We start from the raw sequence: 18,413 nt of genomic DNA on the forward strand, positions 1-18,413 counted from the left end.
ATTAGTTTATAACATATAAAACATGTTATAGTGTAAATAAGGAAAGATTTCAAATAAATTCAACAATAAAATCATTACTTCAAATACATTGAACAAATTGATTATATATTGTCTTCTGTTTGGCAGTATTCAATGTGACAAGAGTGTGACAGTGAAATTTAGTAACATTTAAAATCATTTCAATGATAACTGAGGTAAGAGATGGGGAAAAAATCTTAATTTGAGTAGTTTTTTTCAGAAGTCTTTGTGACATTATCTAGTTCTGCATACATACAAGCATCAAACCAGCAGGCCTTACATATCCATATTTGTAATAGGCAAGTTTATACAACTCCCAAGAATGTTCTGTAATTTGATTGGTCCAATCGGATCACATGATATTCAGCGAATTGCACTATTGCATCCAAAATGCACTATCCTGCACTCTGACGTCATACCAAAAGTACTATCCTGCACTCTGACTTCAGATTGCAGGATAGTGCGAGGTCTGGAATTATCTAGAATTTAGATCAAATATAGAAGTTGATGGCATGGGGAGGAGGGGTTGTATAAAACAAATGCCTGCATTCTTGTGCATATAGGACCTAAATAATGAACTCTGTGCTCCACTCGCCAAATGGATATACTGCACTCGGTCCTGCGGACCTCAGTGCGGTACATCCATTGGATCTTCTCGCACATCGTTCATTATTTGGCCCTGCATGCACGCGCTTATGTGCATTATTTGTATAATATACTTGTCAGGATAGAAATTTAATTACAGATTTTAAACATGTGTTTAAAATAGTTATTTGGTCCAAGCATGTTGATATGTTTTGGATACTTTGAAAGCAAGCATTGGAAACGCTTGATACCCCCCCCCCCCTTTAGAGTACAAGTGTACCAGGTTTATGTCATATTTTATACAGGTGTTCGAAATATTTCTTTAGGAGAAGCATTTTCATACAGGTGTTGTAAATAACCAAAAGTGATCTAGCATTGATGAGTGTAGATGTATAGATACACAGGAAGTGTCTTTTATTAATAAGAATGTGTTTTATGCACTCATCTGTTATCGAAATTCTTTGGATTACTTTTTAGAAATCTTACAGTTAGTCCTAGTAACGGTAGGGTATATTAGGAGGTTAATTTCGGTAATTCAGGGAGAACCACCTAAGCTAGAATAGACTACATATGTTCGTATAGGCAGTCTAAGTTATAACTGAGGGACTACGCCGGTGACGAGATAACGACCCCAGCTGCCGCCGGTTCTCCACCGACATGATTGGTCAAAATTCATGTCATCATTGGGGGCTCGATCTCGTCCAATAATTCGTTGAAGCCACATCTCTGATCTGAGGGCTACTCATCAGGGGGTAACTGTCTGCGGAGGCCGAGGCAGAGTGGAAGAGACATCGCAAGCTGCGGAGGCCAGGAACTGGACCGACTACCAGGGCCGAGTGGGGCATGTCAAGCCAGAACAGATGACCGGGGCTCTATTCAACTATTGTTTAAGTTAAGTTATATTTTGTTATAACCATGTATATTTCCATGTAAATCATTGTAAAAGATATCAAAGGAAACCACATAATGATTTAAGAGCTTTGATTAAATCTTTTACTAACTGTATTTATCAGTTTTACGTATTCTTTATTTGGCGTCAAGCAGCAGTAGATAAATAATTAAAAAAAAGTCACTTCCCACGTGACAATTTGGAGGTCCCACCGAGACACTGCTGCTTGAAATAATTCAAAATTATTTAGGAAAGAAATAAATCTGTGGTCATCTTTCCGAATGGATACTTTAATGATGGTCTATTGGTAATAGCTCTTAAAGTATTTCTCCCCAAGGTGTGCATTGAAGCCTTGGTACTATAATCATACTTGCTATGCTTGAATTTACATTTGGATAGTACAGTGAATTATTGTGGGAAATTTTCGCTAGGAAAATATATTTCATACCTTTTTCGGCCGGGTAAACAGCATTTAGGGAAAGCAGACCCTGTTTTAATTCTATGGTATATAGTGGGCTGTTGGTCGTTAGGATAAAGGATATGTCGGGAAGAACCGTTTGTTCTTAATTCACATAATTACTGTCTATTCTTACGGGTAACTCGTTGGCATGGTAGCAAGCATTGAATGTTCAAGTTTACGTGCTTGAATAGATTCCAGTGTTGAATTTGACTAGGCTTTGAATCCTCTTGTGTGAAGTGGATTGGTGTGGTTCCGCATGGTTAAATTGTATGCTCATTGGGAGATACATTCTAGTGTGCTTGATAAAAGGCACTAGGGGTTTGGCATTTGTTGCCAGGTGTTAAAGCTTTTGCTTTGTTTATGCGGATGGTTAAAGCCTGTTAGGATATTTGAATTTGTTGGAATCTATTGTTAATAGTCGCTATGGCTAGCATTGAACAAATGAAAGAATTTTCCACGTTAGGTAGGGAAATGGGCCTTAGTGGTGGCGAGTTGAGTAGGTTTGTGTCTGAGCGTTGCCAGGCGATAGAACGTGAGAAAGAAATTAAGGCTGAGCGTGAAGCTCGGGAAAAGGAGCTCAAAGCTCAAGAAAAGGAAGCTTACGAACGTGAGCGTGAACGAGAAAAGGAACGTGAGCATGAACTGAAGTTAGCGCATATGCGTAAGGAAGAGGTGAATAATGTACCTCAGTTAGGTGGGATAAAGCTTGAAGTAGGTCGTTTTGACGATGCCCACGATAAGTTCGATGCTTACATAACCAAATTTGAGATGTTAATGAAAAGCCAAAAAGTTTCTGATGACTTATGGGTAATATATCTAATCTCTAATCTAACAGGGAAAGCTTTAGATGTAGTGAATAGGATGAATGTAGATGATCGCCAGAAATATACCGCGGTAAAAGATGAGCTGATGCAATACTATCATCTCACTGAGGAAGGGTATAGGCGAAATTTCAGATTAAGTAGGCCGTTAAACTCTGAACGTCCCAAACAGTTTGCTACTAGAATGAAGGCTCATTTTGATAAGTGGGTAGAGGCGGCTAAGATAGATAGTAGTAGAGGGGCTCTTGAGGATCTGATGTTGCGAGAGCAATTTTTGACTGATTGTCCAAAAAAGGTTGCTAGGTTCATTAGGGAACGAAAATGCATGAATTTTGATGAAGCCGTTAATTGTGCGGAAGTTTATGTTAGTGCGCATGGGCCTCATGTGTTCTCTAGTGGGCAGAAACCCGAAAAGTTCCGATCAGAGCCGAAGTTTGGTAGAAAGAGCCCTCCGTCAAGCCCATTAAGAAAAACTACAGGCATTCAGAAATCTGGTGAAGTTCAGACTAGATTCAGGAAGATTGAAGGTAATAAGCCTTATCAAACGAGAGGGTGCTACATGTGTGGGAATCCTAATCACATAAAGAGGGAGTGTCCCATGTTGTCCAGGCCTGCGGCGGCTCAAGGTATGCTGTTTGTAGGGGGAGGAGGCCCTAAGTTAGACATTGGTGAGGGGTGTCCTCAGGTAAATGAAATAGAGTCTGAAGTTGTAGACATGACGGCATGTTGTATGTCTGTTGAGTCCGTGGTCGATGATTTCGATAATAGGGACGAAGCTATTGAAAAAATTGGAATAGCTGATGATATCGATTCAATGGGCGATGATTTGTTTGTCGTATCTGGGAGATTGATGCCTGGGAATGTTCCCGTATCAGTGTTGCGTGATACAGGTTGCACTACCTGTGTAGTGAAACAGGCATTAGTTAGGGGAGATCAGTTTATAGGTCAATATCGAGCAGTCAGGTTAATAGATACTACAATCAGGCGTTTTCCATTGGCTAAGATAGTTGTAGATTCGCCGTATTTCGAAGGAGAGATTGTGGCTGTGTGTCTGCCCGATTGTTTGTATGATCTAGTTATTGGTAATGTAAAAGGGGCTCGTAAAGCGAGTGACCCCAATTTACATTGGGTCCCGAAGAATGATGTTGAGGTCGTTGATGTGGTAGAACAAAAGGAAGGAATAGATAGGGAGTGTTCAAGTGACTTGAAGTCTGACGCTGAAGGCGTGATTTCGGAGGAAGTTGATGTTGAATTGCAGGCGGTTCAGACTCGTTCGCAAAAATTGAGAGACTCTAAGCCCATTAAAGGCTTGACTTTGGTTGACCCTTTAGTTAACATAGAATCCAATGAGTTTTTGACAGAACAAAAAGATGACGTAACGTTAGGCCCTCTATGGCAGAGAATTGATATGCTTAACAATTCACAGTACAAGTATTTGTGTGAACGTGAGCTTCTGTTCCGACAGAAAAAGGATGGAAATGATCGAGGTATAGGTCCTAAATTCCTTGTAGTTCCCCAGTCTCGAAGAGAAGAGATAATGCAAGTTGCGCATGAGTCATTACTAAATGGACATTTAGGTATCAATGATACCCTGTCTAAGACCAAGGCGCAGTTCTTCTGGCCTGGGATGTCAGAAGATGTCGCAAATTTCTGTAGGTCATGTGTAATATCTCGGAAAACTGATGTGGTGGAGACTCATGTTTGTAAGAGAGTCGATATTCCCTCGGTCATGTCGAACTTAGGTACTCGAGTCGTTTCGGATCTGATGTTTGAAGCATCTAATTTGTTGCCAGTCAAGCGACTGACCAGTTCTCGGTACTATCCTGCGAAATTATGTAACTGGTTGCTCAAGCGTTGCAACGTTGTGAAGTCTGTTTTGAAACGATTGTGCACCAAAGAAACGTCAGAGTCGGATAAATATCCGCCTTGAAAATAAACGAGCGAATTGTAAGACAGATTTTGTGCCTACAATGTTTTAAGTTTCGCTTGGTCTCAAATAGAAAACAAAGCTGTTAATTTAATGAAGAGATTACTGTAAATATTGATTTTTACCCAAAATCATTTATTCCATTTATGATGGTATATAAAAAAAAATAATAATAATCACTTCAATATGTTTAGTATACACATGACAGATACTTCATGAAGGTTTTCTCATTTCTTTCAGGAACCCTGGAACCAGCACACAGCGTTTACATTTCAACAGGCTCTTCGCTGTTTGTAATTTTTAGGTTTAGGAAACTGTGTGTGGTAGGGCTTAGTTATACATAGTATAGGTTAGTTTAGGGCCGATAGATTTTAGTTAAGTTGATTTAAGATTGTAATTGTAGTTTTAAGAAAAAAGAATCTTGTTTATTTTGTAAAATTGAAATAATGAGCCATTTGTTAATTGCTCTAAAAGGAAAAACTCAGTCATTTTAATGACACTATTCAATTGTGAAATGTTTCGACTATATATAAATCACTTAAAAAAAGGAAATACGTCTCATTCATTCATCGAAATAATGTTGAATATAAAGTTAAAATTTGAATTGACAGTTTGCGAAATTGTACGCTGCTTTCTTGCAGATTCAGAAGTGTTCTAAATTATACACTGAATTGTAACATTACATTAAAAAAAAAAAAATTGTACTTTAACTAGTCAGGATTTGAATGAAAAGTAAAACTCGTATCTTGCATGTCATATATATACATACCTGTGTCAAAGATATTGTCTCTCAGATATGAGACATCTTGTTTTTATATATGAAATGTCATTTTTGAATTTTCAAATCTAAAAAAAAAAAGTGATTTACTTATTTTGGAAAAAGACTGATTTTGATTTAGCAAAGCAATGTTTAAAAGTTGTAAAAGATGTAAAATTTCTGTGATGTAGAATTTTAAACCACAATATAAAAATCATTTCACTTTGTTAAGAAAATACAATTTTAAGACAGTTTAATGATTTTGGTTTAAAAGCATGCAGTTTTTAAGCACTGTACTTAAAAAAAAAAAAAATCAAGAAGTTTACTGAATTTGATAATTCTCTTTATTTTATCTTAAACAAGTTTTAAATTGATTGTAGAAATTAATTCAAAACAGCTTTTGCAAAACACATTGACATTTGGACTGTTATCTTTAAAAGACGATATGTTTTAAAACTTTAATACAGATGGCTTATTTGGAATAAGCTCTTGACATGTATATTTGGATGTTTATATATCTTTATATGTATCACTGAATGTAGATAATGAACTATTCGTAATAATATGGATAGTTAACTTTTTCATTATGATAGAGATTTGAGTAATACCTTGTTAAAGGAGACTCTGTTATAAATTTCTTTAATGGATATAATTCAGGTTCCCTTAATTTTATCTTAAGGTGGGGGATATTGTCAGGATAGAAATTTAATTACAGATTTTAAACATGTGTTTAAAATAGTTATTTGGTCCAAGCATGTTGATATGTTTTGGATACTTTGAAAGCAAGCATTGGAAACGCTTGATACCCCCCCCCCCCCCCCCTTTAGAGTACAAGTGTACCAGGTTTATGTCATATTTTATACAGGTGTTCGAAATATTTCTTTAGGAGAAGCATTTTCATACAGGTGTTGTAAATAACCAAAAGTGATCTAGCATTGATGAGTGTAGATGTATAGATACACAGGAAGTGTCTTTTATTAATAAGAATGTGTTTTATGCACTCATCTGTTATCGAAATTCTTTGGATTACTTTTTAGAAATCTTACAGTTAGTCCTAGTAACGGTAGGGTATATTAGGAGGTTAATTTCGGTAATTCAGGGAGAACCACCTAAGCTAGAATAGACTACATATGTTCGTATAGGCAGTCTAAGTTATAACTGAGGGACTACGCCGGTGACGAGATAACGACCCCAGCTGCCGCCGGTTCTCCACCGACATGATTGGTCAAAATTCATGTCATCATTGGGGGCTCGATCTCGTCCAATAATTCGTTGAAGCCACATCTCTGATCTGAGGGCTACTCATCAGGGGGTAACTGTCTGCGGAGGCCGAGGCAGAGTGGAAGAGACATCGCAAGCTGCGGAGGCCAGGAACTGGACCGACTACCAGGGCCGAGTGGGGCATGTCAAGCCAGAACAGATGACCGGGGCTCTATTCAACTATTGTTTAAGTTAAGTTATATTTTGTTATAACCATGTATATTTCCATGTAAATCATTGTAAAAGATATCAAAGGAAACCACATAATGATTTAAGAGCTTTGATTAAATCTTTTACTAACTGTATTTATCAGTTTTACGTATTCTTTATTTGGCGTCAAGCAGCAGTAGATAAATAATTAAAAAAAAGTCACTTCCCACGTGACAATACTATGCAGCCTTGACACACTGCTGATATTAGCAGGAGAGAGAAAGAGCAAGAGCCATAGTATAGACAAACAATTGAAGAATAAATTGATGATAATAATGCAGCTAAAATGTCCAGATAGTCCGGATAGCATTTTGAACTTGACTGTACTATATCGAGTGACATATCATATCACGTGTCACTCTTAATTCAGAAAGACAATAATTGTTATACTGATTAGTTGATTATAATGCCTATACAAGAAAGACAAACTTGACATCAGTGATGACATATACAGAATACAACAGCTCCATGATACGTGGATAAAACCATGAGAACTTGTCTTGCCTGGCCTATTTTCAAGTCAATAGTTTTGCTGAACCTTCGATCACAAATTGGCACGTCACTTAAGAATCAATTATAGCATTTCAATTAATTAAAAGAAAAGCTACTGCACTCTGATAAATGTAGAATTGAAGTCATTGTTTCATCCCCCCTACTTGAAAAACATGACATCACAGATTTACGACAATACTGGTGGTATTTCCATTTCTAATCTTCGATACTGAATAAAAAGAAATGATGATAATGGTTTCAAAAAGCTCTTTGACCAGCATTGCCAATCTCTGCAATATCCAAATGACCAACTTCACAAACCTATCATTTAGCTTTGCAATGTCTACAAATGATTTGTTGATCTCTCTACATGTATACCCTGGTAGCATATTTTCAAATTCTGCTCTTCAAGTTAAAAAAAAAATGTCACACAAACCACATGATCAATCTCTACAATACCTAATGACTAACTGCAAATACCTAGAAATCCCTTTGAAATGTCGATACAGATGTTTGATTGAACTGTCTACAGTAGTGCTCTGAAGTTAGTGAACCCCACCAGTAAATGAACATATTTAAAGTGTTCAAGTTCTGCCATGTTTTAGATAATCAATTGTGAAGTCAGGTGATCATATATTACATGAAATCAAGTTTGTTTCTCTGGGATTGACAAACATTGTAGTGCTGTTGTCTACATTCGACACACAGCAATAAGGAGTGCATTTTGTGGTGGGGGTTCACTAACTTTGGAGCACAACTGTATACTCTTGTGTCACTTTTGATTCTGCCCTTCATGATTGAAAAAAAAAAATGCGTCACTGAACCACACTATCGATTGGCTTTGGAACATCTACAGATGACTTGATCTATCTACACTCTGGGGCCGCTTTTGTCGATGGTTTCCGCCCTCTTCAATCCTCCCTTGTTGAAACCGGAGATGGAGCTGAGGAGGGCTCCACGTTCAGGTGCCTGAGTGGAGCTCACTGGAGCTGGAGCTGGACCTGGACTTGCTGCTGGTGGTGGAGGTGGAGCATTCGGTACTGCAAAAATCAAAGAGAATTGGAGGTCATTATGGTAAATTCTATTAACCCATCTTGACCCATTGACTACTACAAGGACGACCCGGTTCCAAAAGGCGATGACTTAATCATGAAATCTAGGTATTAATTTGCCCCCACTCTACACCCCGACCCCGTCGTGAACATTATGTGAGTATTATTGAGAACTTTATTACAATCAAAATTATGATATTCATGAGTGTCCTAAACATCATGTCCTCATGGCTTTTTAATCTAAACAAAACTGAAGGCAGGGGTTTCTCAAGGATGATAATTGCTCTATTCAATCCTCCTATAAGGGTTTGGGAATACAAGTAGAAATATGTCTGGATTACTCTGTTGTTGTTTTTTTCACATATCAAATTAAACAAATTTGATTTTTTAATATTGCCACAGAAAAATAATCCAATATGAAATTCCAAAGGTCTTTTTTCTCCAGGTCTGATTATAAAAAAAGCAAATATGTCACATAAAACAAAAGAAATCTTAGCAAATATTTATTTCAAATCCACCATTTTTGTGTGCGTATTCCTTTGTATATATCAAGGCATTAATTTGCCAAATTAAATGTCATGCTTCATGCTGCGCACAAAGTGTTTGATATGGCAAACAGTTGCAATTCCTGCATAATGAATTTCACCAGTTGGAAAAATCTTTAACTTTCAAATATTACATGCATCAGCACTTCTTAAACACCCTAACGCTAATGCATTTTAAATGTAATGGAATAAAATGAAAAAAAAAACAAATTGCACTGAAAGAGCGAAAAACAAAGTTTTAACGGTTGCATCCATGTTCATTCAATTTAATTGGAATTACTTCTGTGAAAAAGAACTGCACAGCATTGTTAATACCATGACATGAATAAAACCAACAGCAAATCATATTAAATCCATGCATGCATTCTGCCCATCACCAAACATGATTATTAAGAACAAGAACTTCACCAACAATAGACTAAAGGTGTAACGAAGCATTGTGAAAAACATATAAACACCTTTAGGTTGATAAAACTGACATTCACACAAAGGAAACAAATATATAGTGTATCCACATTGAAAAGACAAAAAGAAGTTTTTCAGCATTAAATGCAAACTCCAACAGCAGAGAACATGCTTGAAATTCCAAAGTGCATTTGATGATGAAGTGAAAAGCATTTACATTGGTGCATTGCTTAATGCATTGCATAATGGATTCTATTTTTAACCTCTTTATATTTGAAACACTCATTTAAAAACAGAACATTAGAGGCAAAAATCTACTCTTTTGGTGAAGAGGTGAAAAGCTTTTACAATTGTGTACTGCTTGTGCATAATGCATTCTATTTTAACAACTTTTTTTTTAAACATTCATTTCAAAATAGAACATTTACATATTGTTAACAAAATAATGACAAGGCTATATCCTATTACACCAAAGTAAAAAGAGAGGGCAATATAAGCACTTTAAAAAATGAGTGGGTCGGATTTTAAGTGTTTGAATAAAAAAGCTGTTCACCGCAGATGCAGAGAATTATGGTAACATTTTCTTTATGGATAGATGTTGAAACCAATTTTGAAGCAGTATAATTGTCACCATACAGAGCCAAATATTACATACAGTAAAAAAAAAATACTCAGAATATTTCAGCTAATCTTTGTTCATGATTTTAAATTCTAACCCTCAACAAAATATTTTCTCATTACTTGGAATAAATCACTAATGATTCTCAGAGAAAAGACTTTAAAGGAAGCAACAACAAAAAAAGAATAGGAAAAAGTATAAAATAATGCCAATTGTCAGAGAGGTGGATGATATAAGAAAGCAAAGAATGAACAAAAGAAATTACATGAGGAAAGAAAGTGTAAATATGAGTTTTAATTGTAAAATTATCTCAAGAAGTATTTACGGAGTGAAGATGTACGATCTATAAGTAATTTATTGAACCATATATAAGGGGCAAACTTCAGTGATAATTAAACAATGTGTTTGCTGATGAAGTGTCTAGCAAAATCGGAAGTCTGGAAGTGTTCTCAAATAATGTAGTGTACATATTAAGCATTATGACTAAAATACCAATTCATCTTAATATGGTTCTAAACTTCTTATGGTTTAATAAAAAAAAATTAACTTTGTTCAGAGCAGTTAAATTTTCATCAAATTGAATAGTACTGGATTCATTCACCTACATGCTTTGAAAAAAATATTAAAGAATCTAATTTCCTGCACTGGCGGATCAAGGGGGGGGGGGGGCACATCCGGCCAGTGCCCCCCCCCCTTTGAGAGGCATAATCGACATTTGTAATTTGTTCTATCACAATTGTGCCCCCCCCTTTCAAAGCGAGGACCCCCTTTTTTAGTTGCTTTTCCGGAAAATGTGCCCCCCCCCCCTTTGAAAAATCCTGGATCCGCCCCTGATTACATGTATGTATTAAATACTATCGACGGTCAGTATAACACTAAGTGTGATTTTTCAAATTTTTCTTTTTAAAAATACGAGGAATCATCTAACTCCTGGCATGGAATAAATTAAAATATAGGCATGTATATATAGGCTTCCTCCATTGAGATGGAAAAGGAATTAGATGTAAGTTGTATGAGCAACAAAATCTTAGAATTAATAGCATTAATCAAAGGTAGAAATTTTGCCATTGATAAATGATTTAAAATGAATATTAAGCTTTAACTTGATATTGCTTTTGAAGCATGACTCTACCTTTCAAATTAAACAAAAAGAAGTATTCATAATCAGATAGAGAAAGAGAGAGGGGCATGAAAGAGGGGGGGGGGTAGAGAGTGTACTTGTGGATAAATATGAAGTAGATCCTCAAATATTATAACAGAGGGAGGGAGGGAAGTAGAACAAGAAAGGAGGAAATTGATAAAGTGAGATATAGAGGGGTGGATGGGAAAAACAAAAATAAAGAAAGGGGAGTACAAGGGGAAAATAATCTAAGGTTTTATTAAAAAGGAGAAACTAAACAAGAAACAAAGCAAAGAAGTAATGACTATAAACTAAGGGATGTCAGAAAAGGATATGACACTTCACTTTGATATTTTTGTTTTTAAGTTTACATGAAATTATAAAGGCAAAGATTAAGGCAAAAATCCATATCTTTCTTGTCATATGTTCCATACTACATGTAGGATTAATCTCAATAGAAAATTATGATTATGCTTTATTTAAATCTTTATAAGATTGAAATCTTAATCAATTTTATCATATTATGTACAGTCAATAAAAAATAAAAAGTATTCCCTTTATATTATATCTAAAAATGCTTTAATTAAGGTAAAATTATGGACAATTATCAGAATCACCATTTTTTTTCCAATGAATGGTGTAAATCTATAAAAATAAATAAATTTTGCATCTTTATACATACACTACCAGTCACAATTCTTTGAATCACTATTAACGGTTTCAACCAGAGAACAATAGATTCAGTGGACCAAATCTATTGTTCTCTGGTTGAAAAACCTTGACGTTAGATACTACTAGTCATAATTCTTTGAATCATACATGTTTCAACCAGAGAACAATAGATTCGGTCCGCTGAATCTATTGTTCTCTGGTTGAAACAGGTATGATTAAAAAAATTGTGACTGGTAATATCTAACCTCAAGGTTTTTAAAGATACCAGTACTTTGACAAATTAATTCAGGAGACTTGAACTTAATTGTTAATTTCAGGATTAAAACTGACAATAAAACAATCAATATACATTTGATCTCCTTTATAACTTAATTTGTATATATATCATTGATATATTAAATATTGAGTTTCCTGATAAGACTAAAAATAATAATAATAAAAGGAGCATGTGTTCAAAACATACCGTAACTTAAAGTTGAGGGGGAATCTGGGACTTGGTCAACAGCACAACATATTTTTCCAGGATGGGAAGGGAGGATAAGGAATTACAATTTAAACCAATTTGCTCACATTATTTCACCAAGACAGGGGGAAACACAGTCAAACAAGGACACATTTATTTGTGTATGCAGGAGGGGTGTAAAATCCTTGGTAAACTGCCAATATCCCGCTTTGTCTACTTTCCATTTGGTCCCATCTCACATGGTCAAATCCTACTTCATCTACAACCAGTTCGTCATTATTATTTATTTCCAGTTTAGGCTATACCCATTTCGTCTAATATCCCTTGGTCTAGCACCACATAGTCTTTATAATATGGATTGCTTATGAACGAAATTTTCATTTGACAAAGCAAAACAAAAATAATAAAGGCAGAAGAAGCGAAAATTAGACCAACTGCCATAAAAATGACTTAAAGGGGTACTCCGGGCTGAAAATAATTATATCTAAATGAAAAGAATAAAATTCACTGAGCAAAATACTGAAAAGTGGATCAAAATCTGATTACAAATAATAAAATTATTCAATTTTAATGTTTAGCAATATTATGTGAAAATAGTTATATGCACGTTATCATGAATATCCATAACGTGGGCTGGTCACATCCCGACTTTCCTTTTTCTTATGTTATTACATGAAATCATAATTATTTCATTGTTTTCATACCTGTGTGAATGATTATGTCTCCCTTATAAAGAAATAAGTTGCAGCAATAAATATCTAATGCATTATAAATCAGTAGTCAGTCCAATTTTTTTAATTCGTAGACAAACAAATTTGAATACACATAATTTCACGTAATAAAATACAAATGAACAAGTGGATATAACATCATCAGTTTGCTCATTGAATCTTAACATAGACGAGCATAGAACTGTTCACCAAAATAATGCAAATCTGTTATTCCTTGTTTTATTTTGATCAAATTTCCAGTGTTTTGTTTGTCTGATTTTTCTTCATCTATTCAAAGTTTCAAACCATATTAATTCAATTCAATTCAATATCAATTCATTTCATTCAAAATTAAAAACAATTACAAGCTAAAAATATATATACAATAAATGGAATGTGGAGACAGCTTGGAAGAACATTGAAGTCTTATGAAACGCTGCCAGTCCCTGCCACCAATATTATTTTCAGCCTTGAGTACCCCTTTAATGAGAATTAGTCTGAGTATTAGACCCAGCTTAGTATCTAGACCAAACAGCAATCAGGCAAAATTGGTAGTAAATCAAGTGGGTTAAGCCCATGTGGAACTTAACCATAGAGATAGACCAACTGTTTGTAAACCAAATGAAAATAAACCATATCCTTAATAGCCCCATTATAAACATCAAAGATCATGACATTTCCTTCTCTAATACATCCCTATAAATAAAAAGTAAAGTTAGTAAACAGATCTAGTTCTGCCACAAAATAACCAAGGATGTAGAAACTAAACATGGAAGGCATATACCGGTATATATATATATGTGGGATAGGTAGAGACAGAGCTGTCAACAGGGCACAAACCTAACTGTATTGATGTGCTGTCCTTGCCTAGATTTTGTCTGGCTCTTCATCTGTTCCAAGAGAGTGTCATAGCATATGATTAGTTCAGTCCGTTTACTTCTGATTGAAGTACGAACCACAATTGTACCTGTACCCCATATCATCAAGAAAAGTCTACTGCAAACTGCGCCTCTGCCTGAACCAGTCAGCATACATGTGCCTTACACGAAGTATTTAGTTTCTGAATCTAGAGAGTCCAGACTCCAGACATTGTACTCTTACTACTTGCATCATCAATTTTGTGTCTCAGATGTACAAGGGGAAAAGAAACTCCACATTTCAATAGTGTTTAAATACATGGGCATCTATAATGTTCTCAAAGTTTTTTTGTTTTTTTCAATGTTTCTCGACAACCCCTACCCCGTGTAGAGTCACTCCCCTATTGATCAAGGAGTTGTCTTCCAGGAAGCCATCTTTCAGGGAGAGATGGCCATGGAGCTGTCATGCTAAAGGAGATTTTTCAGGGAGAAATTTTGTCCTGAGGAGTTTTCCTCCAGTAGGAATTGGCAATGTCGAAACTGTCCTCCGAAGAGCCAAGGGCACAAATTCAGGCAGAAATCTTTCCTGGGGTAGTTGTCCCGATACTGTAACAGAAAATTCTGCTTCATATTTTAAATATCATATGTTAAGAGAGCTGAAACTACCCCATCTTGTGTTGGAAAGGAGTACATTATGGCTGCCCTCGAAGTATATGATTCACCGTTTCCTGATCTTTGATAAAGTGGCTATGACTCTCACCTTTTGTAATGTTCATGCACATCATCAACATAATTGTGAAGATATCATCTGACAATGTTGTCCTTCTGACTTTTCATTTCACCTTAGTTTACAACAGATGTCAGATAAAATACTGGCAATTTGTTTTCTGAAATGCTCCTAAGTTGCCTCATAATTCAATGGCATCTGTTTGGTTCTCAGATATTGATTCAGCAGCAATTGTTCTCGGATAGATAATCTAAATTTTCAGCATGTAAGAAATCCTAAGGCTTACTCTCAACCCAGAGTCCCGGACATTGACCTAAATCTTTATCTTCTATTTATTCTATCACCATTCTCCTATCACTGCATTTTGGAAGAGCTCTGTTGGATAAATCAATCAAAAGGATTGTTTTCAATATTGGTTGGGATTTCATTACCATATTTAGGAATACTGTCCAAGGATATCACAATTTGAGACATTTTTCCACATTTACTGCATTTTCATTCTTTTCACACCAAAACAGAGAATTGACAGTAAGACATTTTGAGATTGTTAAACCAGAACTGACATGCTTTCCCATTTTCAGCTAAAAAAATAAATTTTCTAGTCTAAAAATGATTACCAATTACTTTAAACCTCACCAAAATACTTAAACTATGTCACAGATGTTGAAAATAATGACCACACAACAATACTTAAAGTTTGGTAAAGTATTCTAACAGAAGTGTTAAAGATAGATAAGATACATAACATTTATAATAATAGCTGGATTTATAAAGCGCTTTTTGCCTGACGATACAAAGCGCTGCTATTATTACCCCGGCTTTAGCTCAAGCTTCCATTACCGGCGCTCTCATCAACTGATCAGGCTTGTTAACCCTATTTTGATTAATGTCTCTCATTATGAAGTTGAACTTTTCGTTTCAGTATTGCAAAAATTCTATAAAAAAATCATTTATTTACAGCTGTTCCTTGAAATTCACCTATACCACACCTCACCCAGCCACCTCACCTCTGCTCTTTCACACTACATCATCCAATCATCCCATAATTCATAACTTCCTTTTGAACAAAATTCCTTTGGAGACGGAAGCAGAAATGTCGTCCATCAGCACCAATTTTGCTCTACCTTCGGGGGTATGTCTGATGTCTCCCCAACCCCAGCGCTAGTCTATTTTCACCTTAAACATCAGCAAGGTTAGGGCATCTTCTCCCTTCCTTTTAACCTCAATTCACGGCATGATACTTAATGGAGAGCTTATTAGGACTTGCTTTCACACATCCCCGATCAGAGAAATACCTTGGAGCTGTTTCATACACTATTAAAAGTTGCCCTGAAAGGTCAAAATCCTCCACAAGAAAAAGTTGATTTGAATATTAGAAAAAAGTATTTAAAAAAATTATCCTTCATTTGCATTCTGATCAGGATGCGTACATACAAAATTTATGAGGAAACAATCCAAACTCAAAAAGCTGTAGTTACTTATTTTACATTCTATTTTGATGAATTTCTAGTGCTATGCATGTCTGCTTTTTTCTATATTTATTCAAATCAATTGGTTCTGGGGGTGGATTTGTCCTGTAAACTCCCAGTTGCTTGCACTACATAACATATCAACCCATAGTGTACAATTACGCTATAGGGGCTTCTGCAAAGGACCCAATGAGATGTGTTGTGATATACTATGTGTGCATTGGTGCCAAGCATGACTTTAAGCTCTACACTTAACTCATTGAGAAATTGAATTTGTTGAAGTCTTCCCTATATTTCTTGGTAAGGGTACAGTGCATGATAGATTTACTACACAAACCCCTAACACTATGGTTTGAGGGATCTACATGTATGTATATGTGTTGTCTAATTTAGAAAAAAGTGCAAAGTTTATTAAACACTACAAATATCTTCCATTCATATCATCATGCACAGTATTTCAAATGTATCTACCTGGTATTATTTTGCTGCTGTGAAACATAAAGGAGAGAGATGAAATAAATATCATTGAATCAAAAAAGCACTGGTGCAAATAAGTCACATTTAGTGTTAACAAAATCAAGAATCACATACGTTGTACATGTAATTAGAAGATGAGACTTAAAGCATCCATTTAGAATTTCTAATCAAATCACCATTTTCTTTCATTCACATATAAATGCAAAATCATACAAATCAAAACAAAATAATCTGAAGCTACACAGATTCCAGTGCCATAATCCTTGAAAAGATGTGTTGATTTCATGATTGAACAAGAAAACAAAAATATTCCTATTACATCATGCACATTAGGCATTAGTCTCTTCTCATTTTTTTTTCATGAAAGATGCTTTCCAAACTTCTGGCATGCATACATTCTTCTCACCTTTGTCCTTTTTTATGACCTTTTTTCCTATGATGTTTTGTTTTGGATTCTAAAGAACATACATTGACATTTACAAATAAATTTTGATAGAAATGGTAGAAAAATAGAAAGGTTGAAATGAAAACAGTTAAGAGGCCAGCAAAAATTGTAGATCTTGTAAAAAAAAAAATCAAATCTCAATCATAGACAAGAGCAGAAGATAATTCATCATCCTCTATTAATCCATTTGTGATCTGTGTGTAAAGTAGGGGTATGTTGCTTAGATTTTATTTGTGATTATTTGATTTGACCACTTTTCAATCATAAACTATTTTATTTGTAGATTGTCACACTAAGAAATTAATGATATTTGATTGGAAATAATTTTCTTTTCACTACAAAAAATATTCAATTTTAAGGAGTCTATTGTTTGACTAGCTTCTGCAGTTAAAGAGAACTGATTTTCAGTACAAACTTCCACCGGGCCATTTCAGGCCCAGTGTATGTGAACTTTCGTAAATTGTCATAGATCTTGAAATCAAGAATAAAGTAAAGAGCTTCACCATATTTCAGGAGAAAATATAAAACAAACTTCCAAGTGCATTGGGACAATGTTAATAAAAAATACCAGCAAAGTGTTCCCCTCTTCAATGAAACACCAACTCCCTAAAATAACACATGATGCTATGTCAGATGTCTAGTTGTTGGGAAGGAATTTTAACACTCAAACAAAACACTAAAAATTTGCTAATTTCCCCCTTTTTTGGGTGTGTTTCATTGCAGAAGAACAACCTCACAAAGAAGAAGAAAAATATGAAGCTGATTGCAGAGAATAAACTGCTTTTACAAATTCAAATTACAGACAAAAGATGGACGAATAGCAAATGATTTCAAATCTCATGTGCAGGGAGATAGATTGAAATCAAATGTAAAATGACACAAGGTAAGATTGTCAGATAACATGAAACCTGCATAAAATCAAAACTGCAAAATGTGTCTTTCAAATAGAATAAAGCTAAACAAAGAGGGGTCAGTCTGACAAAGAGTTGCGATAGATCATATCAAACTCAAGCAAAGGTTGATCTCATCTTGTGCAGTTAAGAATTCAAATCAATCTTAATTTGGGTTTAAATTTGAATCTATTGCAACTCTTTGTACGATGAGGTAAGGAGTGGTTCACCTACATTACTACTATACTATACGAACCAATATTTCTGTATTCTGGTGTAGGGTTTCACCAATCTCCCTTCAAATTAACTATCATCAAGAACCATATACAATAATGATATTCAAATTCTGTTTTGTTTTCATTCAGAATGGATGTAAATAACATATCTTTTAAAGGGAGAGAGAGAGGGGGTGGTGGCTGATGTGTGATACACTAAGAGGCTATGCAGACAACTGGTAGAAAAGGGCTGGGCTAAACGATAGTGCAGTAGTGTATGTGAACCACTCCCATATTTTTAGCCAACAGTAATCATCAAAAGAACTAC

The 18,413-nt window shown here is 35.2% G+C and overlaps 1 protein-coding gene across 4 annotated transcripts in view; it reads right to left on the reverse strand.

The window, feature by feature from the left end:
* Positions 1–5,084: 5,084 nt before the first annotated feature.
* LOC129257955 (PX domain-containing protein kinase-like protein) overlaps positions 5,085–18,413 on the reverse strand; it is a 34,531-nt gene continuing 21,202 nt past the window's right edge. Inside the window, exons 14-15 of one of the 4 annotated variants that reach the window (XM_054896405.2) lie at positions 13,846–13,895; positions 5,085–8,459 (exon numbers count right to left, since the gene is read on the reverse strand). In XM_054896405.2, coding sequence (XP_054752380.2) covers positions 13,873–13,895 — 23 coding nt within the window. In that variant the 3' untranslated portion in view covers positions 5,085–8,459; positions 13,846–13,872. Of the gene's footprint in view, positions 8,460–13,845; positions 13,896–16,529; positions 16,547–16,941; positions 16,991–18,413 lie in introns of all 4 variants that reach the window. The other 3 variants (XM_054896403.2, XM_064096165.1, XM_064096164.1) reach the window with 3 other exon arrangements.

Source organism: Lytechinus pictus, chromosome 3, assembly GCF_037042905.1.
Source record: "Lytechinus pictus isolate F3 Inbred chromosome 3, Lp3.0, whole genome shotgun sequence".
In the NCBI taxonomy this organism is placed as follows: Eukaryota; Metazoa; Echinodermata; class Echinoidea; order Temnopleuroida; family Toxopneustidae; genus Lytechinus; species Lytechinus pictus.